General features: G+C 45.7%; 1 protein-coding gene across 3 annotated transcripts in view; it reads left to right on the forward strand.

Annotated features, from left to right (window-relative positions):
• Positions 1-27463, forward strand: part of rapgef6 (Rap guanine nucleotide exchange factor (GEF) 6) — a 233921-nt gene that overhangs the window by 143841 nt on the left and 62617 nt on the right. For all 3 annotated transcript variants that reach the window (XM_080435375.1, XM_080435376.1, XM_080435377.1), the window contains 6 exons: positions 11-142; positions 16023-16203; positions 19053-19189; positions 23354-23512; positions 24784-24936; positions 27249-27413. In XM_080435375.1, coding sequence (XP_080291501.1) covers positions 11-142; positions 16023-16203; positions 19053-19189; positions 23354-23512; positions 24784-24936; positions 27249-27413 — 927 coding nt within the window. The remainder of the gene's footprint in view (positions 1-10; positions 143-16022; positions 16204-19052; positions 19190-23353; positions 23513-24783; positions 24937-27248; positions 27414-27463) is intronic.

Raw genomic sequence — 27463 nt, forward strand, 5'->3', positions numbered from 1 at the left:
GTCTGCACAGCTTCCTGCCGACCTCAATAAGATGCACCTGACAGACCACGCCCACCAGCAGGTGACGCACATGGCTCCCAGCCAGTCAGGATGCAGCATCGCCAGCGACTCGGGGAGCAGCAGCCTATCAGACATCTACCAGGTGGGAACCTCCTTTTTTCCAGTCTTGTCTGTCTCTGTCTGTCTGTCTGTCTGTCTGTCTGTCTGTCTGTCTGTCTGTCTGTCTGTTAGTGCATCTATCTATCCATCTGTCTGTCTGCTGAGCTCTCCCTCCCTCTATGCCTGAGATGTTTTATCAGAAGTAGGCGCGCGACCACGTTAGGATGGCGTTTCATGCACTTTGCACGGCATTCTCCTTCTTTAGAGCAGTGGTTCTCAAACTTTTTCATGTCAAGGACCCCCAAAATGATATGTATTTGGCCGCGGAACAATATTTTGTTCCAGGGACCCCCAGAAGCAAAAGATTTGAGTTACAAATGTTCGCTTTAAAAAAATATATATTCAAATGTTCGCTTTAAAAATATATATATTCAAACGCTTGCACAATAATTTTTTTGCACTCGGTGCCGCGCTATGAGCTTGTATATCTGCTATTTTTGAATAGCCAAGTATAAAAGGTTAAAGTGGTTAACATTTTTGTGATAGATTAACACATTTTGCTGGGGACCTCCTGGAACCCCCCCAAGGACCCCTGGAGGTCCCCGGACCCCACTTTGAGACCCAATGCTTTAGAGAAGTGCAATCCACACTTTCTTGTCTGCTCGACATTGCCACGCTGAAGTGTTGACAGCCTTGTTCGATGGACACCCTGTCTCTGATCTGAGATTGGTGGGTGTTCACTCATTCATGCAGATGACGTCACCACAGTCCCTTGCAATGCACACAGCAAACGGGTGTAAATGAAGAAAAATTACAGACTTTTACAGAGCAGCGGAAAATCTGGGATTTGTTAGCGGGAACTGTTAATGCAAATGAGATGGAAAACGGCTTTGGTCCCTCAATATTGGATCTGGTTCTTCAAAAGAACCCAGGTTCTGGATCCCAAGCCCAAACCTCTACCAAAGTGTCATGCTTTAAATGCAGTTTGTGTTGGTTGTCAGTGATGCTTCTCGTCAAATGTCACACGCAGCAAAGATAGCCCTCACCGTTCAAACCTCCGTCTTTGCCTGCAGCAGCACAGGTGTAGGCCTTAAAAGGTTGTATACGCAAGTTAGATTCACTGAAAACACCCGTCCTTGGTTCTGGTGACTGATATACTGATGTGATATTTTGGAAGATGAAAAATGTTGTGTTTTCAATGAATCTATCATGGTTAAAATGGAGTTTGAAGTTACAATGGGTTTGCATAGGCGGGGGGCGTGTCTGATAAAATGAATATCAAATATTCAAATACTGAATCAAGCAACTTAAAAACTGTGTAGGGTGCTCACAATAGCCAGAATAGATGTTAAAATTACCCCAAACAAAAGTTTGAAAGTGAAATATCCCTTTTAATGTGATTTAAGGCAAGTAAGAAAACTGGGCTAAAGCTAAAGAAAACATGATTCTTATATGAATGTGAATGTTGATTAATTACGGGACATCTATTGCCAACTTACTATGCATTTGACACTTGGCTCTGTGCTGTAGGTCACTGTGCATAGGGGCTTAATTAATCCGCTTAAGTCCTGCCATGTCAATGTTTATGTAATAATTATGGCGTCATGGTGGCCTGCAGGTCTCGGTGTCCTGCTGCAGAAATCCACCCTCTATGTGACATTTCCCAGCAGTCAATAGATGGTTGTGCCTGGGGATTTGACGGCTCGTGTGAAGTGTGTGTACGGTATTTAATAAGGGCCAGGAATCAATAATCTGTAGGTGGCACACGCTGCAGGTATACGCCTTTTTTCTGTACTTCACACGCACGCACACGCACAACACACCCCTTGTCACATGCACATGCACCCACCCACTCACACACACAGACTTGAATGTCACAACCTTTAGAGCTGACATTACATTCCAGTATGTATGGTTCTCATATAGCACTGTTTCTCAATTAGTGGTCCACGGACCACTAGCGGTCAATGGCATAATTTATGATTGGTCTATAGGAAAATGAAAAACCTTTTGTTAAATGTACCCAAAATATGTAAATAGTCCATAAAATTTAACCCATTAAGACCTGAAGCTGATTCTACAAATGTCTGTGTTTCTATATCAGTGGTGCTCAAACTTTTTCATCTCAAGGACCCCCAAAATTATATGTATTTGGCCGCTGACCCCATCTCAAAATGTTTTGTTCCAGGGACCCCCATGAAGCAAAGAATAGAGTTAAAAATGTTCGCTTTAAACAATATATATTCAAAGATTTGCACACATTTTCACGATTTTTCAAAAATAGCAGATCTACAAGCTCGTAGCGCTTCACTCGGTGCCACGCTATGAGCTTGTATATCTGCTATTTTTGAATAGCCAAAGTATAAAATAATGCTTTTTAGCTCAAATTAAAAAGTGACACAGATGCGTTCCAGGTCTTAATGGGTTGACTGCCAGAATTATTTCAGATTTTTTGCAGTTTCATGCCAGGGTTTTTACATTGAAAAAAAAAAAGTACTCAGGAGCTGAGATACAAAATGTTTAAGTTTTAAGTTAACAAGGAAGTGGATAGGAGTCTAGATCTTCGAACAATCATATCTCCTTGGTCTTTGGGTCAAATTAAAAAAAAATATATATATATATATATATATTTTTTTCCCCCCCTTAAAAACGAGTTAACTCGATCTTGGCAATCAAGTGATGGATTTTAAAAACGAGTTAACTCGTTCTTGGCAATCAATGTAAGACAATTTTGTTGAACTAAATATGCATAGTCAGTAGACAGACAGGTTGTCTTAATTTATTTAAATGGTTCCGAATGCTAGCTACCATGCCAAGTATTTATTTTCTTTTTTTAGGGAAACCCAAACAAAAAAGTTTTGGCTGGTAAAATAGATAAAAAATGTTTGACTTGTTGAAATTAATTCACTCGGGCTCGGCCAGACCGTACAAAATGCCTCAAATCATGGACCCGGGTTCTTGATTTGAGGCATTTTGTGCAAAACGGAGCACTCGTGCAAACTTTGGAAGCCATTCATAGCCAATCAGGATGTAATATGAAAAATCTGAAAGACCTGTTTGGTTTAATGACTATAGAAATACTGTGTACCGATTTGCGTGACGTTTGGATAAAATCTGTATGAGTACTATAAAAAAAATTGTTTTGCAAAAAGCGGGCCCATGTGAAAAAATTGGGGCAGAATTTCTGAATTGGCATCCAGGGAGTGTGTGTACACAGTTTGGCTGCAATCAAGCCAACGGTGCCGGAGATTAGCTGATCACGGACGGACGGACGGACGGAAGGACGGACAGGGTGCAAAACATACTCTCTCGCCATGCCTTTCGGCCTGGCGGAGACAATAAAGCATAAAATGCCCAAAACTAGATATATATGTTTAACCACTTAAATCCTTTATACACATTTATAATTTGTTGACCGGGCTCGGCTCTGTACTTAGTTCGCTCTTTTTTCCCGTCTTAAGTCTCTTCGGCAAAAAAAACAAATGGTTCAAGTTAGGTTCTAGGCCTCTGTGAGACAAACAGAAGGACCCTGGACACTCCAGGGTATTATCTCATCACACCATGCGTTTATGATGGAGTGGTGATGGTCTGTCCTCCTTCACTGACTCACTTCATACTGGATCTCAATGAGGTGGACCCGGGTCACATACTGTAGGTAACTCCCTTCAAGCCCTCTCTGATTCCATATTGCTCACACAGAGAACCAGTCAGCGACTCGTCTCTCCGTTTTTTTTTACACACCTGCCTCACAGACCTGAACCCTGGTCAGCATTTCACCCCCTGACTGTCAACGCCTCAACCAAGATCTCTCTCTCTCTCTCTCTCTCTCTCTCTCTCTCTCTCTCTCTCTCTCTCTCTCTCTCTCTCTCTCTTGTCCATGTTCTCATCCTTTCTTTCTTTCTTTCATCCACGCCTTATCTCCCATCTCCTTTCCTCACTCCTTCCCCTCTTAATCTCTCTGTCTCTCTGTCTGTCTGTCTGTCTGTCTGTCTGTCTGTGTGTGTCTCTGTCTCTTCTCTCTCTCCCCCCACCCCCCTCCACTTTGTCTTAAGTACGGCATGACAGTTATGTGAAGTGTGGAGGTGGGGGTGCGTCATCACAGACCAGCGGGCAGGAACTGACTGATGTCCCCGTCACCAAGATGTGTCCTTCTGGCCCGGGGAGGGATCTGATCTGAGACCAGGAGAATATAGGAGCAGAGAGGATAGGGACACATCACTGTGCAGGGAGGGGTCTGATCTGAGACCTAGGAGAATACGACCAGAGAGGATGGGACACATCACTGTGCAGGGAGGGGGTCTGATCTGAGACCAGGAGAATAGGACCAGAGAGGATAGGGACACATCACTGTGCAAACACATTACCTAACGCAAAGAGAGGGGAGATGGAGGGAGAGGAATAGACATGACAAGAGAGAGAGAGGGAGAATTTTAGTTACCCTCTTAAAGGGACTACACCATGAATTTTAACTTTTTCTTCTTTTTTGTGTGTTTTTGGTCTCCCCTACCTCTCTTCTATCCTCAAAAATACCCCAGTTTGAACACTCAGGCTTTCACAGCAAATCTGGGGATTTCTGTAAATTGGTCTAAAAACAGGCCAAACTGATTTGGTCCCTGTGCCTACGTCACGTCAGGGAACAATTCCTCCCGTTTTTCAGTTCCAACCCAAAACTTAACTTTTTCCACACAGAACCAGGAGATAACATGCATACAAACTGGCTCAATAGCGCCCCGTGCCAAACAGGACAATGTGGTATTGCAGGTGAAAGTGCTTTATAAGCCAGAGAGAAGTTAGTTGGAATGAGTATATCTGAGGCTTGATTTAGGCTCAAACCTTTTGAAAAACGTTTGAGGGACATAAACAATATGATATTAAATATTATTATTATTTTTTAAATTCATGGTGTAGTCCCTTTAATCCCAGGCATTCACTTTTATGACTTGTGACATGACTTATGACGGACCTAACAGTTTATTGCATAATGCTGCTGTATTTGTATTTGTATAACGATGCTGCTATTTGAAGTGGGTGCACTTAATGAAATGGTGTTGTATTCCGAATACGGTGACAATAAACATCTTAACTGACGACACAACGATGTCATGATGCAACACGTTGCTCTGCTATTTTCTGTATTTGTCATAATTATGACAAAGTATAGGGCACAACCAGGCAGGCCTTAACCTGGAACCCTCAGGGGAAAAGAAAACCAGGAAGACCCAGAAACAGCTGGAAAAGGTCTGTCGAGGCGGAACTCAGGGAAAAAGGAACATCTTGGAAGGAAGCAGAGAAGATCGCCCAAAACCGAACTAGCTGGAGGAAACTCATAAATGACCTATGCTCCCCAAAGAGCAAAAGGGTTTAAGTCATAGGGCATAAGTGGTTATAGTACTTGTCCCCCGTGGAAGTGTATGTGTGTTTTCTCTTGACAGCTAATGTCCTTGGAAGGCGCCCTTATGCATTTCAAGCTCCTTTGCGCCCCTCTCTCTCTCTCTGGGGTGTCTGTGTCGGAGTCTGCTGTTGCAGACCTGAAAAGAGTCGTCGTTATCTTGTGCGCATGGTCCCAAATTCATTGCATCATCATAGATCATCACTGTCCCTTTTTTTGGTGTGTTAACACAATAAAAAGACATTAGCTGAAGGATGAAAATGGGGAAAAAAAGTAGAAGAAAAAACAGGGACGTCAGAGTTTATTTCGGGAAGGAAGGATTCAATTCTGGCCTGTCCAGTCCATTCATTAAATCGTGAGTCGATGGACTCGCAATGGAATGGGGCGGCTTGTCTGTTTTAAGGCAGTCATCCAGGGCCAGACATAGGGTTGTTGTAATAGCTTGTCCAATCCAATTCATGAATGCCCTGTGCTAGCTTAATTTCCCCTCGAGTCTGAGGGACCTACTGTATAATATACTTGGCTGGTTGGGTGTCAAATTCTAAGACCTTGTCCCAAAAGAAATCGTACGCATATTAACTTATTTGGTTTATTTTCATTCATGTTGATTTATTATATCATGTTGATTTATTGAATGACAGTGACAGTACATCCGTAGCAGGTCAACTTGCTATGCATTTTGACACTTCAATGTCAGCTTTTGTCTATTTGCTCCTTCTAACGACGGGGAGAGAATGGACATACAGTTATTTGAAGCATCTGCTTCAACATGCAACATACACTATGGTCTAAATTTCCGAATGGAAGAATAGGGAGACAGCCTCCAACCACTGCACATCTTTCGCAATAGGGGGGCTGCCGCCAGAGGCTATGGCTATTTGGGGCTCCTGAGCATGGAAACGTTTGAGAACCCCTCTACTAGCCTAATGCTTTGAGGGGATGGATGGATGGGTGGATAGATGCATGGATGGCATTAGTCAAAAATATCATTTTTTCCGTTGGTCCTCATGGTTGCCTCTGCCCTCATTAACACATCACCCGCCAAGGTATTAAACATCGTTTGTTATCCCCTTGCCAGCGTAATTACCTTCATCCGATGAATTTTGAAACGCTGTGGAGGCGACATTGTATTCCAAAAAAAACAAAAAAGGCGGAGGGAAGGGGTAAGAGGAGGGATCTGTGTATTCAGACGGACCACAACGTTCCAACCGCGATCCGCCATTTTGGGGCTGGGGCTCGCTGAAAACAGTGGTTTCTTGTCTAATTCTCCGTAACATACTCACTATGGGATATCAGCGCCCCCTGGCGTTGATGCAGAGCTACATACCATAAACTCCCGGGCCATTCATTGGCTGAGAAGGGTATGTCACGTGTCCGGTAGACCGGAAGAGGTATAAAACCTCTTGCGTGACGTGGCTCATCCTCTTTCGCTTCTCTGCATGGCAGATGCAACAGCTCAAGACATACCTTAATAATAACAAACGTAACTTTGATCAGGACAGAAACCAGCTTTAGCCCACTCGGTGGTACTTGTACTAACCAACGGGTTTTCCTCCTATTAAAAAAAAAAAAAGTTTTATTATTTCCGCTCCCGCGGCTATCTTCTCTTTCTTTCTTTTACTGCTAAAGCAAGTTTTCCTCCTTTGAGTTTTCCGCGCTCTTAGCCTTGCGGCTGAAAGCTAACAGCTCGAGCAGCGGAGCAGTGGAGTCCCCTACCGCGGGCTTCTCTGCTCCAATGCTCTCTGTATATAAGCTCGAGATGGGGGTTCCACGTCCCTGCGTGTTGCTGCTCTGCCGCTTGATGATCTCCGGGGATGACCCTCATGGTTTCTGCATCTCGTGCCTCGGTCTCTACGGGGCCGAGGCATTTCCAAGGTGCACCGGGACGCTGCGAGGACTGCGCTGTTCTCCACGCTGCACCTCGATAGCCGCTTAGCCAGGGCAGCGCCCTGGCTAAGCGTCCCCGGATGTCTCGTCCCCGGTCGTCGCGGATCCAGCAACACGGCCCAGGGAACGTGGGTGGTGGGGCCCACCACGTGCGCTCACAGTCCACAATGGGCCCTCCGGCAGTCCCGGCTGCGAGCGGCGTTAGCCCCCGCTCGCAGCACCTCCAGGCTGCTACACAAGCCGTGCTACGCAGCACTGCAGCAGCCGCTAGCACCGTGTCTGGGAGAACCACCCAGGTGCAACTACCTAGCGGCACTTCCTCCCCCTCTTCCCAGCCGTCTACTCCGCTGCCACAGCAAGCGTACCGGGCCAGCGGTGCGTCGCCAGGAGACAACGAAGGGGCTCCGGCGACGGCGGCATAGGCGAGGGGAGAACGAGGCAGAAGCTCGTGAGTGAGTTAGCCCAGACTAGCTACGTTAGCTGCTTCGCTAGGTTAACGTCGCCTTAGTCAGGCAGTGTTTTGTTGGCTTAACACCCATGCAACAGGTTATTAACAGCGTTGTCCTAGCCTAGCTTGCCTCGCTAGGATAACACCAGCTTGTTAGCCTTCTCACTCTGTGTATCGAGCAAACCTCGGGGGCTTCTGAAGACCTTACTCGATGGACAAGATGGACGGCTCCTCGACTGCCAGAAGGCCATGTTTAATGAAAACGAATGTGTGTTTAAAAGTACAAATTTTTTTCTGCCAAAGAAATAAATGTGATACATGTTACAAACGATCTCGTTCTTTCACGTGGCTTGAGTGCAGCGGAGCAGTGGAGTCCCCTACCGCGGGCTTCTCTGCTCCAATGCTCTCTGTATATAAGCCCATAATGTCTGTGATGCCCGAACTCCGGTATCCCAGACATTGATGGGCTAATATCTGTGCATGTAATGTAAATGTATCAACGTTCTCAATTACATAAGCCCACACTGTCTAGAACACCCGAGTCCCGGTGTTCTAGACATTGTTGGATAACATCTGAAAGAGCAGCGGAGCAATGGAGTCCCCTGCAGGCGGGCTTCTCTGCTCCAATGCTCTCTGTGTGTAAGTCCACAATGTCTGTGATGCCCGAACTCCGGTATCCCAGACATTGATGGGATGATATCCGTGCATGTAATGTATCAACGTTCTCAATTACATAAGCCCACACTGTCTAGAACACCCGAGTTCCGATGTTCTAGACATTGTTGGATAACATCTGTGCATGTTCTTGGATCATATGAAGGTAATATAAAAACCCACATCACCCCTGTCCGCCAGAGGGCGCAAATGCGCCAGTGGAATGGGGTCACGCCGGTTTTTGCCTTCCGTCCCACAGGAAGTGCTCACGCACCACTGTGAACCGGAAGTACTTCGGTCAGACATGACCCCTTGGCCGTACCGCCTCATGTTTTGCAGGCCACGTTCGCCTTTAACGAGCGACAAAGCATCCCCTACGGGGAGGAAGGTTTTGTCGCCTCACAGGCTTCCGTCCCACAGGAAGTGCCCACGCACCACTGTGAACGGAAGTACTTCGGTCAGACATGACCCCTTGGCCGTACCGCCTCGTGATTTGCAGGCCACGTTCGCCTTTAACGAGCGGCAAAGCATCCCCTACGGGGAGGAAGGTTTTGTCGCCTCACAGGCTTCCGTCCCACAGGAAGTGCCCACGCACCACTGTGAACTGGAAGTACTTCGGTCAGACATGACCCCTTGGCCGTACCGCCTCACGTTCTGCTCTGTCTACGTCAATGAGATAGTTCCAATGTTGGAACTATAGCCCATAGAGGCCCGCTTTGCGGCGAGATCGAAGCGTGACGTTACTCTCTCTTCTACACTCTGGCGACGGCCAAGGTAGGATTAATCATTGATATATATATATAGTTTTCACTGTATATATCTTTGGGCTTAATTCTGACGCCGGGGTTTTCCCCCGTGGCCAGTCTCGTGACTCCTCCGAGTCCTCCGTTGGCCCGAGGGTTAGCACCGCCGGCGGCAGTGGCAGCGTCACTGGTCCCCATGGCAACGGTCCCCATGGCAACGCTCCCACTCTCCGAGCGGCCGATGACGTCACATCCACTCGCTCGGTGTGTGAATCAATGGACGGTTTGCAAGCCGAATGCTTAGGTATTGCTCACAATACTAAAGGGTTTCAGGCTGCATTTCTCCACAAATCCCCCCGTGACAGAAAAAGTATTGTTTTCCCGTGCATGGGGTCCAGCAGCCAATACTCTGAGGGAGGAAGTCTCCTTCCTCTTGAGCTTGGGCGCTATTAAAGAATTACTTCCGATACTTCTGTTTACTATCCCAGTACATCAGCGTTACACTGTGTGTGTACAGGGTTTTTCAGTACAGCAGTGACACACTGTGATTGTACTGATCAACTCCCCTGATCCGCAACAACACATTGTGGTTGTACTGGTGTGTTTTCCACGTGCTCTTATGCATATAATCTCCTATGTCGGACACGGTGTTGTTCCTCTCATGCAGAGGGTAAGGCAACCATGTCTCTGAGAGAGGGGGTTCACTCTCTCTCCATAGTGAGTATGTTACGAAGAATTTGTCAAGAAACGCGAGGTTACGTTGTAACCCCGGTTTCCTTAGAATTCAGAGTAACATAGTCAGAGAACTATCTATGAATCGGAACCAACTGGTTTTCTATTCGTAGTATTTTCTGGTGGAAAAGAAGGGGGGGGGGGTACGACCCATTCTGAATCTGAAGGGTCTCAATAAATACTTGGGTCAAAGAGCGGACCTCTGTCTCCGCCATTTTGGAGGGACAGATGCCCCCTTTGCCGTACCGCCTCACGGACTACAGGCCTCGTTCGCCACTAACGAGCGACAAAGCACTCCCTAAGGGGAGGACGACTTTGTCGACGCTCCGTCCGGAGCCTTTGGGCTCAGACGAGAGGGCGACGGCCAAGGTAGGCTTACTTCGGACGGCCCCGTTTGTCAGAGTGACAGCGCCGTTGGTTTCCATGGAAACAGACAGGCTGCGCTGGCGGACAAACCGGATGCTGACGTCAGGCAAGGTCCCCGTGACCGGTCACGTGACCCCGCCGGGTCCTAACGGACCGTTAGTACCTCTACTGCCTCGGGCGGTCACCTCAGGGTTAGCACCGCTGGCGGCAGTGGCAGCGTCGCTGGTCCCCATGGCAACGCACACAGGGTTAGCGCTGCTAGCACCAGTAGTAGCGTCTTTGGTCCCCATAGCGACGCACACACAAGAAACCGGTTCCCTTGGAAACGGATCTCAACGTTTCTTGGCTCATGGTGATTTAGCCTTGACTAGCTTGTTAGCTGCTAGGTTTGCAGAACCTCCAGTCAGGCTACTGTTGCTTCGATTGGCGGCTAACTGGCCTCACTAACAGCAACACATTGCAGTGTTGTTTTTTGGTGCAGCGCATAGCCAGCCCCGCTAAAGCAACACCACGGTGGCCACCTTCCACCGCTACCCTTCCACGGTCTCTAACGGCCCCACATGTGCGGGTCCGCTGGATCACGTGGCGACATCACCGGTCCAGTTGGAAACGTGTGCGTTGTCCGCACTGGGTGACATCAGAGCCCCTCCTGACTCGCTTGCTGAGGCAGCTTGTTGGAGAGTTTGCAGTCCGGAACTGTTTTACTATCCCGGTACTTCAGTGGTACACTGTGTGTGTAGGGGTTTTTTTCAGTACAGCAGTGACACACTGTGGTTGTACTGGTCAGCTCCCCTGATCAACAACAACACACTGTGGTTGTACTGGTGTATGACCCTCTCTGCGGACGGTGCGGTAAGGAGATGGGTGGACCAGCATTGTTTTCAATGCTTATTTCCACGTTCCTTTCTATCCACCACAGTCAGGAGGTGGCGCGGCACACAGACGTGGCCGTTTCCCCACTTGACGTCGAGGGGTTTTTCACCGTCACCGTCCGTCGAGCGTCTTGGTCCGTCTCAGCAGACCACCTTCATAGGGGATCTCGCTGGGCTAGACCAGGCTCACGGCGCGTCTGTCCTGGGCGGGATAGACGGCGTTTCGGCCTAGGGTCTTCTCGCGTGAGGCGACAAGTCACATACAGGCTATGCGTGCAGGCGACGGGTCTCATGACTTCGGCCTTACACCTGTTTCGTTTGGACAAGCCCCACGTGTGACCTTTTTTCCCCGGAGGTGGATGTGGGCTCTTGGAGCCCCGTCCACCTGAGGTTGTCATGTCCTGATCGGAACCGACAACACCAGGACCGTGTGCTATGCCAAAAGCAGGGAGGCCTGGCCTCTCCAGTGTTGGACAGGCTAGCTGGCGATCTGACGCTGTGGTGCGACGCGCGCCTTACGTCAACCAGAGCCTCACAGGTACCGGGCCTCCTGAACAGTGGAGCGACTCTGTTGTCCAGGGGCATTTTTTGGTACGCAGATTGGCCTCTCCTCCGGAGATAACAAGCCAGATCTGGGCCAGGTTGGCCGACTGAACTGCTTTATGCATTCCCGTCACTGGAGTTGGTCCTCTCAACTTGTCAGACTCCACGGACTGTCAGTGCCACTAGTGGCACTGGCGTGGGGCGCATGGAGGTTAGGAATAATCCTCTCCTCTACAACGAGCCCTGGGCCCTCCCCCCGATCAGAGATCTGCTACGGCAGGCAGGGGTCGGAATTTTCCACAAGCAACCTCAGGACCTAGACCGGTGGGCTTGGCCCGTGAGGGGGAGACCTTGACTTCTTATGGCCTGCCCCCTGAGGTGGTAGCTACCATCCAGGGGGCGAGGGCCCTTTCCACGAGGTCTGCGTACGACGACAGGTGGAACCTGTTCGTGTCATGGTGTCTGGGTCAGTCACCGCCGGTTGAGGCCTTCCGGGCCTCGGTACGCAGCATCCTCATGTTCTTGCAGGACAAATTGAACCAAGGTCTGGTTTTCTCGACGGTTAAGGTGTACCAGGCGGCCATTTCCGCTTGTCACGTGGGTTTCGATGACATGACGGTTGGCCGACATCCGCTGGTGCGTAGTTTTATGAACGGTGCCAGGCGGGCCAGGCCGGTCTCTAGGCCTCTGTTCCCGGCCTGGGACCTGGCGGTGGTGCTGGGGGCGCTTTGCCTCCCACCGTTCGAGCCTTTTCACTCTATGGATCTGGAGATCGTTAGTCTCGAAACGGTTCTTGTGGTTGTTTTCACTACAGCTACACGGGTCAGCGACATACATGCGCTCTCAGTAAGTTCGGAGTGCATGAGGTTCTTGGGAGACGACAGCAGGGTTTGGTTAAGCCCAACATGGCGTTTGTTCCCAAGAACGGAATGGTGACCCAGACACCGGTTGAGCTGATAGTTTTTCATCCGCCTCCTTTCGCTTCGGCAGAGGATAGGCGGCTGCACTGTCTCTGCCCAGTGAGGGCGTTGAAGCTCTACTGCCAGAGGACGGCGGTCGGCCGGTCGTCGTCGCAACTTTTTGTCTCCTTCGGCCCAGATGGTCGGAGGAAGGCAGTGACTAAGGCGACGCTTTCTAGATGGAGTGTGGATGCCATTAGGCTGGCCTACGTCAGTAGTGGCGCTCCAGTTCCAGAAGGACTGAAGGCTCACTCTACTAGAGGCGTGGCTACTTCCTGGGCCCTCTCCAGGGAAATGTCGGTCCAGGAGGTGTGCGCGGCCGCAAACTGGTCGTCTCCATCGACTTTTGCGGCTTTCTACAGCCTGGATGTGGCAGCGGCGTCAGTGGCGCACGCTGTACTGGACATAGCGGCTGTCTCTACTTAGGGTAGGGGAGGTTAGGCAGGTCTTTGTGTCATCCGCCTTTTTTCCCTTCTCTACCTTCCTTCTATTGAGTCCCCTCGGAACCACCGTTGGTAGGTTTCCAGGGGAGGAGGCCCTGTTTCCTTGTTTTCACTTATGGGTCAGACTTGTGTCTGTTCATTAGATGAATAGGCAGACTTGGTCTGTCAGGGTCCTTTTCTTTCAATTATATACCGCACCCCGGCCCGGAGGGCTGGGGCGCCCGTGAGGCCGAAGGTCACGTCCAGGGGGACGGGGCCTTATGGCTAGGGGGCGTGCAGACCTGAGATTCGGTATGGCTATAAGCCCCAGGGGGGTTTATGTATCCCATAGTGAGTATGTTACGGAGAATTAGACAAGAAACTCAGGGTTACGGATGTAACCCCGGTTTCTTTAGAGTTCGGAGTAACATACTCACCTAACACCCCTGTTTGTGTGCATCTGCATGCAGGAAGCGTGTTAAAGAGGATGAGCCACGTCACGCAAGAGGTTTTATACCTCTTCCGGTCTACCGGACACGTGACATACCCTTCTCAGCCAATGAATGGCCCGGGAGTTTATGGTATGTAGCTCTGCATCAACGCCAGGGGGCGCTGATATCCCATAGTGAGTATGTTACTCCGAATTCTAAAGAAACCGGGGTTACATCCGTAACCCTGAGTTTTCAATGCAAAAAACAGCAACTGAGTTACAGCTGGTTTTCTGAAAATCCCATAGTCAGGGTGGGCGGAAGTGACGTTTTTTGGAATGATCTCACATCCACATCCTTCTTCTCTCATTGACGATGGATCATCCCAGAGCTGTGTTACGGTGCCTAAAACAGCGTGCCTAATTTTAATAGAACGCATTTATGCGATTTTGCGGACAAGTGCGCCATTTAATAGAATGCATTTATGCGCGATTGGCAGGAAATGAGTTAAAATAAATGTATATCTTTCAGGAGGTTTTGCCCTCAACCCGTCTAATTGCGTGCCTAATTTTAATAGAACGCATTTATGCGATTTTGCGGACAAGTGCGCCATTTAATAGAATGCATTTATGCGCAATTGGCAGGAAATGAGTTAAAATAAATGTATATCTTTCAGGAGGTTTTGCCCTCAACCCGTCTTTTCTTGCTTCCTCTGCAAATACAATAAGCCGGGATGGGGTCTTTCTCTACCCCCACACGCTCTCTTTGAAAAAACAAACTGAGATGAATAAAACATGGTCAAATTCTCCATGGTGCTGGACGAGGGGAGGTCAATTGGTCTCTGGCCCGCTTTAGGTTCCCCATAGAAGAGCCGGCAAATGGCCCACAATTCTGTTCCTACCACGGGGAGAGATGCTCCTCTCTCCTCCTGGGTTGATGGTTCAGTTCCCCAGGCTGATGTGGAAGCTTCTGAGGCCCATTGGCACCACGGCCACCATCTGTCTGCAAAACGGAGGGAAATATGATGCATATGAATTATCACAGAAAGATTTAATGCCCTATATCTATGTCGCAAATATAGGCCATTTACAAGCTCACTATTTTCAAATGTTTTGACAATTTCCCCTACTAGTCCATACCCACATTTCCACCTGCTGTCCGACCAGGCTATGGGACCGTGACTACAGATCCTATAGCCTAAATACTAATAAACAGCTTCAATTTTGGAAAAGAGAAGAATCGGCTTCCTCACTTCCTGCATAATTCTGTTTATGTTTATGTTTATTAAAGGATCCCCATTAGAGTCACATGACTGAGCCTCTAGTCTTCCTGGGGTCCTGAACAAAGCAAATACAATACAAATGTACAACTAAAAATACAAATAATAGTAAAAATAAAAAATAAAAATAAACAATACAAATAAAAATGAATACAAAAAGACAAATTAACATTTTAAAATCTAATCCAACAATCCAGTCAAATTAAACAAATAACAGTTATATACTTGACAAGTTACTTGCAAGGTATCTCTTAATTAGTTTTTCAATTCCAATGGTCAATGCAAGTTCAGATAGAGTGGACAACCCACTGAGGAGAAAAATACATGACAGACTGCCAGTTTTGTTGATTCAATAGTGGATAGGACAATGACGTGATCAAATTTGGGAAGACAGGTTAAAAGTGGTCAAATATTTGCCTGTGATTTTTATACAAATATTTGTTGTTTGTATTGTTGTGGAGAATTGGCTTGGGATTTCTAGCTCAAAGCTACACAGGTGTCTGCTCTGAGGTTATTGTACCGCTTTGTTTCGATGATATTGATACTGGAAAAACAACTCAAACAAGATGAGAAATTAGATAGTTGTATCCAATGTTGCTGCAGGAGTTGGCAGAGTTTTTATGTATTATTTATTGGTTTATTTATTTATCACTTTTGAAATGAGATTGTGCTTTCTTATTCCCTTCCCCAACTTGAGGATGATTTATTTCAACTGTAAAGCTTGATTTATAGTTCTTTTTGGCAAGCGATACCATTGTACTACGGAGTGTAAATTATGAGGCTCAAGATAGTGTAGAATATTTGATGCTCTTGCTTACATGCTACTGGAATCCAACGTAGTGATCTGTCTTACTGAATGTTCCGCAGATCTCGTCCTTGTCATTCTGTACCATTGCCAGCCAGCGACATACTGTGCCTTGTTGTGTATCCCTAAAGCCTCAGAAACGACACACATTGTGTAACTCACAATGTGTGTTTTTTAGTTTTTTGGCACCATTCCTGGAAGTGAAACATTTTCTGTCTTCTATGCTTGCTCGGAGGCCTGTTTTCTACTTATTTTTCATTTCAGTGCACACTGTGTGTGTGTGTGTGTCTGGGAGTCTTCTTTCCCCACCGTGGAGAGAGATGACATTGAACAAACCCATGAATGGCTTCCTCGCCCTCTTAACCAATGTCTGTACCCCCACCCCCTTCCCCCAAGGCGACGGAGAGCGACCTGGGAGACGTTGACCTGTCGGGGCTGCCGGAGGCCCCGGTGGACAGCGAGGAAGAAGAAGAGGAAGATGAGGACCTGGAGAGAGCCTCGGACACACTACTGGGCCGAGACCTTGTCCGAGAGTGTCTGGAGAAAGACCCGGCTGACCGCAATGACGACGACATAGGTATGCTGCTCCCTTGGTCTCTCTCTCTTTCTCTCTCTCTCCCTCCCTCCCTCACTCTCTGGCTCTATTTTTCCTTTCCCTTTTCTCTCTTCATATAGTCTCTATCAGTGTGTATGTGTCTTATCTATTTGTGTCTTTCTCTGCATGGTGTTCACTTTCAAGTCACCTGGTGCACAAAATCCATTTAGATTTCAAATGTATTTTCATAGGTATCTTATAATACATTTCTTTAAAAGATTTGTGTATGCAATTTTAAATTCTTTCACTGAAAATGCTTCTTTACCAGTGACCAGCGTATAGCAGCTTCACTCCCTATTTCCATCTTACGTCACTCCTCTCATCCTGCCGTATTGACACACACACACACACACACACACACACACACACACACACACACACATACACACACGCACCTGTTCACTCCCCCGCTGTGCTCTTTAAACTCGATTTCCCTTCCAGTTTATTTTCGTGCGGGCAATCAAAGGGAGTGTTCTCATTAATGAGACGTGGTGGGGTCTCAGTGGAGAAGGTGGCCCCGTCAGAGGGCCGAGGGAGGCAGAGAAGGGCTGTCCTGCTGAGCGCCCGCAGGGAGGTTGGCCTTCTATACCGATAGCTTGTTAGAGCCGCATCCAACGGAGAGGAGAGGACGGGTGAAGCGGAACGTACTGGGATCACATCAGCACAAAGCAATCAGGGTCAAACAAACAAACATTATTTATTCATTGAATCATTTTTGAATGCTACCGATCACTATGATTCCGGTATGTGAAAGAGAGAGAAATCAAAGAGAGGTCGGAGAAGCATTAAAATTAACACCAGCCAAGCGCCAAATGCGGGTCGATTTCCCATATGCCGAGTACGTTTCGGAAGACCCACAACACTTTGGTGGGTGACTTTTCTTTTGCAACAAAATATCAGCCTTTGTGGCTCATAGGACGGGTGATTTTTGTTGTAATAAAATATCAGCATTGATCGCTCAACGTGAGTAAAATGTGTAACAAAATAGCAGCTTTGGTGGCTCATACAGCACGGAAGGGAAGGAAGATGCCAACTAGATGCCTACCGTACTATATTGGTAATGTCTTAGTGTTTGATTGTTCCATAATCTGTCACTTGTCACTGTGCAGGCATGCGTTGTCTCTTACGCGTACATAAACTTGTAAACAGTTGATAACACATATCAGAAAATCTCCATTGTAAAGGTCATTACACACCGGCGATTATGCGAATATACGCAAAATTCGGACTTGTTCCGAATAAAAGACGCTTTTTCGCTTCGCTTTTTCGCTCCATGGAAGCTTGCATTGACTTTATAAGGTTTTAACGTATTATTCGCATGAAAAAATCGCCCCCGGTGTGTAAGGAGCTTGACTCTTCACTTCCTGACGTCTTTTTACACGGACCCAAAGAAAAAATGTCTTTAAAATGTTTTACACCATAATGCCTTTTTATGCACACTAAATGTATCTAAGGTATGATATGCGACCAAAATGGCTTGTGTTATGTGTATACTTTTTATTTTAACTCTTACCCTGCCAGAGTTTTTTCAGAACAGTCTGTAGCCTCTGCCAGGGTTTTGACCGATTTTGGTACCTTTTCGCATAGCCACAAAATATTTTTCTCAAGTATGAGTGATCCCCAGAAAATTTCTAATCACAGATGAGATTCAGGTGTGGTTTCACAAATGTCAACGAGGTCAATTTGACCTTGTTGTCATGTGTTGTTTGATGTTTGAAAATAGCTCAAAACCAGTGGTTTCAAACCAAAAAACATTGTGAATTGTTTGTCCGTTTCAATTTTAACATTGAGTGGATGGAGCAGCAAATCTTTGGAAATTGTTATCTCCTTATTCGTTTGGAATATCGAAAAGGTGTCAATACTAAATAATTAGAGAATCTTTTTTGAATTATTTTTTTTTTGAATATTTATTTATTTATTTTTCAGGACGTTTTTAAACGTCTTTGGCAGGCAACAGCTAATATCTCAAAGACGTTTATAAACGTCTTTGGCAGTTATAGAGTTAAGGGGGATTTTATAAACAGTTTGGCGACCAAGTAGGATTTTTCATCTACCACACATTTGGTTGCTGAGCTAAAGGTTTATTTTGTACCCTGAGAAGAAGGCGTAAAACGTCGGAGACGGTAACCGGGGGGGGTTCAGGTTCACACCCTGTAGACGGGAGCGAGGTCACACTGTTCTTGGCCACCGCAGAGAGGAAGGATGGAGAGGCGATGGAGAGAGATAATGAGAGAGGAAGGTGAACAGGGTGAGATGGAGAGCTTCTTACTGTAGCTCAGCTTAGGTATATGACCAGATACCAGCACTGCAAAATCCATAGTGTCCGTTTTACTCTGAGTGTGTGTCTGTGTACCAGCTTGCTTTGCTTGGACCGCTAAAGTGGTCGCAGTAGAGGTTGATTAACACTTTTATATGATTTTATGGTGTTAGATAGCTTGAAAATACAGACACTTTTATTTTGGGTCCTAGTAGGCGGAGGAAAAAAAAACATACTTTGAAATATGATCTTTCTGATTCCATTAGGCACATCTAACTGTTACGTCAATATTTTGGCCTTTTCATCTGTCATTTTCATCGACCCTTTCCCCTCTCTCTCTCTCTCTCTCTCTCTCTGTCTCTCTCTGTCTCTCTGTGTCTGTCTCTCTTGCTCTCTGTGACTATATCCTCTGTCTTTCTCTGTGGTGTCTCTCTGACTCTCTCTCTGTGTCTGTCTCTCTTGCTCTCTGTAACTATATCCTCTGTCTTTCTGTGTGTCTCTCTCTGACTCTCTCTCTCTCTCTCTCTGTCTGTCTGCCTCTCTCTCTTTCTCTTTCTCTGTGTCTACCTAACAGAACAACTGTTGGAGTTCATGCACCAGCTCCCTGCCTTCGCCAACATGACCATGTCCGTGCGGAGGGAGCTGTGCAGCGTCATGGTGTTCGAGGTGGTGGAGCAGGCCCACACCGTCATGCTGCACCACAAACAGGAGGTAGGACATTCACCACACTGCATATACTTTATTATATATACATATTTCACGTTCATACCGTGTATATATATTCACATGCACGTGCACACCCATCATGCAGACATACAGTACACACAGGGGGCCTTACGCTTACAGTATGCTTATTCTCCGACGTACGACGGTGTCTTATGCCGTTAAAAAAAATACCGAGCTCGTAGATTTGTTGCGAGACACCATCATAGGGCTTAACCACTTGAACCCCAGCACGCCTGTTCTGGGGGGAACATCTGCCAAAAAATAGCAGATCTACAAGCTCAAAGCGCGTCGCGGTTACGAAACGATTTGAGCTTTTAGATCGGCTATTTTTGGTGACGAGATTTGGTGTTGACAGAAAGAAGCGGGCTGAGTACAGTTGTAACTCGCGTCAGTTTCACTAAGACTAGAGGGTTTAAGTGGAGTGCACGTGCTCCACATACTTACAGCACGAGCGCTTTTTCACTAATTGTCCAACAGAAGGCTGCCTGTGCAAACTCATCTGAGCCACTACACACACACACAACTAATGAATGAAGTTACGTACTTGAGGAAAGGCTGTATGGACGTGGAAGGCAGCAAGCGGTAGACAATTTGATAACCCCTCCCCCCCCCCCCCCCCCCCCCGCCCGCCTCAGAACTACCCAGACGATAGGATGAAGTCATGCTCTATATTATACAGACTCATACACGCACATGCAGAAATAGAAAGCTATATTCTGCAAATAGGTGTGTTTGTACGTGCATGCATCTGTGTACGTGTGTGTGTGGGTCCAGTCAGTTGATGGACAGCTCTCCTCCAAGACGCTTGGCTCTCTAAGGGCTCATGTTGAAGGTCAGGGAGAGAGAGGGGAGGGGGCACGCCTTGGACGAGAGAGAGAGAGAGAGAGAGAGAGAGAGAGAGAGAGAGAGAGAGAGAGAGAGAGAGAGAGAGAGAGAGAGAGAGAGAGAGAGAGAGAGAGAGAGAGAGAGAGAGAGAGAGAGAGAGAGAGAGAGAGAGAGAGAGAGAGAGAGAGAGAGAGAGAGAGAGAGAGAGAGAGAGAGAGAGAGAGAGAGAGAGAGAGAGAGGCAGGCTCAGCCTTGCACACTGACAGTCCTATTCCACTGGGAGAGAGAGAGAGACTGATATAGAACAAGGGGGAGGGGATTGATTGGAGTAAGACAGGAGAAGAAAACACTACAATGGACTGAGAGAGATGGAGACAAAGGAAGCAGGAGAGGGAGCGAATGATAACTGCATAGACGCTGGCTGAGGGGAGAGCGAGGGTGACTGTGATCAGTGTGATGGAGTGTGAGAACGACAAGTGACAGAGAGAGAGAGAAAGAAAGAGAGACTAAGGGAGAAAAGCAGATGAGAGAATGAAAGTGGAGGGGTGAGGAGAGAGAAAGCAGTTTGAATTATAGAGGCACTCGACCCTTATTCATTCTCCCCTGTGCTCATACCCACTCTGCAAGAATGATTATATGTTGTGTTACGGCACTGCTGCTGGAGTTGTATTTTACTTCTCTCTATACCAGCATGCTCATTCCTCACAGTGCACATTACGCTCACAAAACGCCTGCTGTCAGTCGTAAATATATATATATATATATATTTGGTGTTTGTGGGGGGGGGGGGGGGGGGTTAATGCTCTATACCTGTTTTATTCACTTACTACTTCACAACTCCTATTTAGTTTATGGGGCCTGTTCCACTGCAGCAGTATCCAGAGGGTCACAAGAAACTTTACAGTGTTTCTACAAGTGTAAACATTTTTTTAAGATCCTTATCTCTAAAGCGCAAAATAGTTTCATGTCACGTTTCCACTACAGCACATAAACCATTAAAGCTCTTGGGAGCTGTAATGCAAAAATAGACCTTCGATATCCAGCCAGAAATGAGAAATGAAATTGAGGAGATTACAGTCTATACACCGTGTATATTTGTAATTTATTTTTATATTTAAGTTGTTTGTCATATCTGCCCTGTGATTATGAAGCAAAAACATTTTTTAAACTTTATTTTATTGTTCCAATGTTCAATGCCAAAAACAATTACATTAATCGCAATTATTATTTGTGACAATTAATCGTCAACTTAAATGTGTAATCGTGACAGCCCTACCCGTAGTGATTACTACGGGTAGTGAAACTTACGGTCTGTCCACTAGCTTCTTGTCAGAGAGACTTCCACTTTTCAATTCATAAAATGTCCATCCTGTTTGATGACTCATTCCATGAGGGTTGAAGCCACTTCCTTCATTTCTAAGAGCAGACCCAAACTTAATGAACTTTTACTGTTTGACCATCTCTTGAAACTCCTTAGATTAATGGAGAGTAAGATGAATTATTCTGTGTTCCCGGGTTCTCATGATGAATTGCCTTAATTCTATGCAAAACTAAATGTCCCTAAATTCTGTTTTGTTTAACTCTATAAACGCCATTGACTCGAAAACGCGTCAATAACTACTTAATCCACCCACGCCATTGACGCGTTAGACGCGTTGGATTTGCGTTCATTGTTTAATCTCTGATCGCGCTATGCTGCTTAAAATTCAATGTTATTCTCGAGTTCCACTTACTTCACCCATATCTGCATCCGGTTTCATGTCCTGGGTTCCGTTTCCGGTTTTTGATTATTTTCCCCCGGTCATTTCGTCCAAAATAGGTAAACAAACGGTTTTTCACACGGTATGACGGACAAACGGACAGCTTCTCTTCTATAATCTATGGTCTGGGTGACGATCAGTCATCGCCGTCGTGTATCACAACGTAATTCTGACGATCAAAACAATCTGGGAGGACGTCACATCCGTTTTCATGGTTTCCCCTGTCTAATCGCTCAAGAAGGTAAACAGTGACACCAGGAGCTGATCAAGCTATCATGTGCTGCTCTCTGGTGGCGGATTTGTGCGGCGTCTTTAAAAAACAGTCTGTTCAATTATTTTCATGAAAATTTTCAAAATATAAAAATAAAAAAAACACAAAAATTGCTGGCAATGGGGGAGTACTTTATGAAAATACTCTGGCAGTCAAAGAGTTAATATGTATAATCAATCATTGGTTGTTTTCTTCTTTGCCTGCTAGGTTCTCCTAACTTTATTAATGGGTATTTTTTTTCTAACCTCAAGTGCTGTTATTTTTGCACGTTAGAATGATCAGTGTTCGATTTATGAAAAAGTAAAAAAAGAAAAAGAAAGACAAAGAGCATTTTCTTAACCAGTTAGCTTAGCCCGACACCTCTTAACACATTGGGTGCCAAAACCGTATATATACGGTTTTGCGCATACTAACGTTGAGTGCCAAAACCGTATATATACGGTTTTTGAAAAAAACAGCAACAGGAAATATCACTCCTACAAGATTTAGACTCCAATCCACCTCCTGGTTAACTTATGACTTCAAAAACCTGTATCTCGGCTCCTGTGCACTTTTTTTTTTTACAATGTTAATTTAACTATTTTCAACTGGCTGCAACTATGGAATGGATTTCCGAATGTTTTAAATTTTTTCCCCCCCGATTGTACGAGACCTGTATGTGTGTAATGAGGGGATCACCGTGAGGACGGTGATCACTGAAAATATTTTGTGACTATTTGAAAAAGGTTCAAAATGTTTAAAAAGTCCTGGCACTCAAAGTATAATATTTTAATAAACCTCTGGCACCCAATGTGTTAACAACTTCATAATGAAAATAAATGATTAATTATTTGTCCCAAAACTACTTTCTTTTCAATTAAATGTTAAATTGTGATATTATCAAACACAAATATCAATCAACACAGTCCACATTTCCCAAATGGAAATGCATAATTCTAAACAGAAGCAGCGATAGAACATATCCCCACCGGCAGTCAAAATGGACTACGGATGGAAATTAGCATTCTTGCTAAATCCGGTGTATTTACAATGCATTGTATGTGTGGTGTCCCTCCCAAATAAACGTATAAATAAATAGAAAATTAATGACCAGAATGGGGGATATCAAAAGCCGAGGCATGGATCCCACCCCCATCCCTACAGCAAAGCCAACCCTGAGAATAAGCATCGTAAGCGTTGTACAATGTCATGTTCCATACTTAAATCTTCTTTTCGCGAAAAACGAAAGGCCTTTGCAGTAGCCGCCATGATGGTATAGTAACTATGGTGCTTGCTGATTCCTCCTCTCTCCAGCTGGATCTGTGGTACGTGATCCTGAACGGCGCGGTAGAGATTGGCCATGCAGACGGCCGCGTGGAGACTCTGTGCATGGGCAACAGCTTCGGGATCTCGCCCACATTGGACAAACAGTTCATGAGCGGAGAGGTCCGCACCAAGGGAGACGATTGTCAGGTGAGAAACACAGGCCAGAAGTATTTTTTTTTTAGAATTGCATCTCGTCATGTCTGTCAGTGATAATGTACTGTGCCATGTTGTCCTTTTGTTTTATTACTGAATGACGATTCATCATTGAACAACAGCTTGTTGGCCTAACAGCAGCCAAACAAAAGATTTCTCAAAACTGTCAGGCCCGCAATATTTGCAGTGACAACAGTGGTTACTATGGTTACTTTTCTGCGTATTGTCTTTATGGAACAATTTCAAGTTTCAAGGATACATGATGCAAAACAAAATTATGTAACATTTTTTTTTATGTTGTTGAAAACATAAAAGTTGGTTTGTATTTGAGTCCCATGGGAGTGGGGGGCCATATGTTAGTCTTGTCGTGCTTGTTTGTCTAGGAAATGTTTTTTATGTTTTTCACATATTTGAAAAATGTTGAGAAACAGATTTCAGATTTCCACACAAAGTTCACTGGCCAATTAAATTGTTTCTGGTAGCATTGGTGTTTTCAACGTTGGGTTACTTCTAATAGTTTGTTTGCAATTGCTAAGCACTATAGTATCAACAATGACCACATATTCACTGGTGATATCTATGTATTTGCACTGCTGTTTCAGTTTTTACATTCTTCCAAAAATGTAAGTGTCCACAGACCTGTATTGTTTTCTGAGATGGTGTTAGATATTACCTGGTCTCTGTCAGGTTCTGAGTCACAAGCTAAGAGGAAGCCGGTCCTAACATAGAGCTGGGAGGTGATGTTAAAGTTAAAGCTTAGTTTAGCTTCTACTGGTGGTTACAACCCTCAGTCTCAACGTCCTCAGTCACTGACCTGACCAGTTCCCCCATTACACGCTTCATTTCCTATCTGCATCATACAGGAAGATAGCCTTATTGCCTAAGAAGCAAATAAAGAAGTTGTTGACTTGTTTGAGGAAAGCATAACAAGGAACTGCTCTGCAAAGTAGGAGGAGAAGGTCATCGCGGCTCTTACTTGCATTTGTAGCATGTGACGAATAAGCATAGCTCTCTCAATTGTAGTAAGATGTTCGTGCGTCGGCCACCCAAACTGCGTCTGGGTCCATGAGACGGGGGATTATTCACAGGCGAGCCGGGTGCTTGGCACTTAGATTTGTTAGTCCCTACTACCGGAACCCCCTCACCACCCACCAATGCCTCTACCCCGCTCGTCCGTGTTCCTGAGCGAGTACCCCGCCGTAGTGCGGAGCAGCCTTCTGTTGTACCACAAGTTCACGCGCTGTCCTCATGTCATCCTGGACCAGTTCGTGTGCATCGCCCAGGAGGACTACTGGAGGATCCTCAACCACGTGGAGAAGAACACGCACAAGGTGGAGGAGGAGGGCGAGATCGTCATGGTGAAGGAGCACCGGGAGCTGGACCGCAGCGGCACACGCAAGGGACACATCGTCATCAAGGTGAGGAAGAGTGATGGGCATGCTGTGTGTTGACAGCTGCATGGAACTGGTTACTTAGAGATTTGACCTTCCCACGCAGTACAATCCTCAGTAATGGGTTAGATTGTTAATTTATTAATATTTTATGTACGCAAATTGAATCCAAGGATTAACCACGTCATCGTATGTTGAATAGAGAAAATAGCTGATCTAGAAGCTCACAACATGTCGCATTGTGAGCTTGAAGATTTTTGGAAAAAGATTTTTTTTTTTTGAATCTTTGTACATTTCTATCTATAATGACATGCTCAAAATAAGTAAAAAGGAAGATACAATCTGCACTCTCTGTAGAGGTTTTAGGATTATTTTTAAGTAAAGTTTATGATCCGCAGCATGCTCAAAATAAGGACACCAGGTTGGAAATGGTTAATAACAAGACAGAGTTGTTTTATAGACAGTACATACAAATCAGTCACACAGACATTCTCTTGCCCACTGTGTGGACACTTGGGAACCAGCTGAAGGTTCAAGGTGAAAGTAATCTGATTTAGCTCAATAGATTGGCTTGAATTAACACTTTACAATTGACCTGTCATTTTAACATTCCTACATACTAAAAACACTTTGGAATGCCCTCAGATCGGTTTAACATTTACCCTTATGGTAAAGTCAACGTGCCCTCGACGGTCGCTCACGGAACATCGATGCCTTTGCACCGTCTTCCGTATTGATCATTATAAGCTTGGCAATGTTAGCACCATTAGTGTTTGTCTCTGCCTCTGCTTGTACACTACTACACCGTTTTATATACGCTCCGAAGCCCTTTGATCCACCTCCAAGCCTCCAGAGGCGGCCAGATATCGATCGGATAATGGCCCCTCAACGATTCCAACCCTAGCTGTATGCTCCTCGTGTTTGCTCCTCCAAAAAAAGCATTGCATGGAGAGATGATGAGTCAATTCACGAGTGATACAGTAGCGTTTCCACTTCTGTTTGGTCCCCTTTCGTTCTCTCTCTGCGTCAGAAAGAAACAAAGAACCTGATCCCTTCTAGTTTCTATTCCTTGTCAGGCGACCCATTTCCTTTGTTGGTGTGAGCTGCGAGCTGTTGCACGTACGCTCAACGTCCAGCACTGATGTCAAGGGTAGTCTGTATAATGTAGGTACAGTTTACAATGTATAGTCACCTCTTCTTCAGGCTATATAGAGCACTGAATCTTAAAGTGGGGTCCTTGAGGGGGTTCCATGGGGTCCCCCAAAAAATTAGGAACAGTTTAAACACTTGAGCTCTATTCAAAGTTTTTTTTTAAATGGCTGATCCACAAGCTCACAATGCGTCACATCGTGACGCATTGTGAGCTTGTAGAATAGCTACTTTTGAAAAAGGTTGTCAAATATTGGCAAATCTCTTATGGGGGTCCCTATCACAAAATCTTTTGAAATAAGGGTCCTGCAGCCAAATACATTTTAATTTGCGGGGAGTGCAATGTATAGTCACCACTCACCTCTCTTTCAGTGTATTTAGAACCTGCCCCATACAAACTTCCTTAACGACCATTACACAACTGCCCGTGTTCTATTTTCAGATGTTTGTGCATCCTAATTGTCAGCAAAACGTATGCAGTGCATTTAGACTTAAAATGTGTCCCAGAGAAAGACATAATATAACAATATGTTTGATATGTGAGCAGCAAAAGCTGACTGAGTACGGTATATTGGAAGAATATACACAGTATGGCGTACGTGTGCTTTGTTTATGATTGTGTGAACAGGCACCTTTGACTGACAGCTCCGCTCAATATCTGCCACTTTGCAGTTTATGTCCTTGTCACTTTTATGATTAATGGTGACATAAATTATTCAAGTGCGTGTGCGAGCATGCCCGTTAGTGCATGTGTCCATGATTCTGTATGTACTGTAGCTCCAGTTTGTGTGTGTGTGGCTGTATGTGTGTGTGCATGACTGTGAATCCTTACGTTGTGTGAATGTGTGTGTGTGTGTACCTGTATTACTATACTTGTGAGGACCAAGTATAGTAGAACTTGAGAAATAGACATCGTGAGGACCGTTTTCCTAGTCCGCACAAGATAAATGGTTTTATGGTTCTAAAGGTTTTTGGAGCAGGTTGGATTTAGGATTAGACATTTAGAAGTTGGTGTCATACACCGAAAAATAGGCGATCTACAAGCTGGTAGATCTGCTATTTGTCGGCTTTAGGCTTACGGTTAAAAATGCAGATAAAAAAATTAATAAAATGGCATTCATAAAATCGGCGGGCCTAAAATGTTGATGTCCTCACATGTATAGTAATACAGACCTGTGTGTGTGTGTCAGGGCACGCCGGAGCGTTTGATCATGCACCTTGTGGAGGAGCCGTCGGTGGTGGACCCCACCTACATCGAGGACTTCCTGTTGACATACCGGACCTTCCTGTCCAACCCCATGGATGTTGGCAAGAAGCTGCTGGAGTGGTTCAAGGTCGACAGCCTCCGAGACACGGTACGCCGCTCTGCGCACCACTGTGTTTGTGTGTTTGTGTACGTGCGTGA

The sequence above is a fragment of the Gymnoscopelus braueri genome (genome assembly GCF_963280865.1).
Source record: "Gymnoscopelus braueri genome assembly, chromosome: 8".
Taxonomy (NCBI): Eukaryota; Metazoa; Chordata; class Actinopteri; order Myctophiformes; family Myctophidae; genus Gymnoscopelus; species Gymnoscopelus braueri.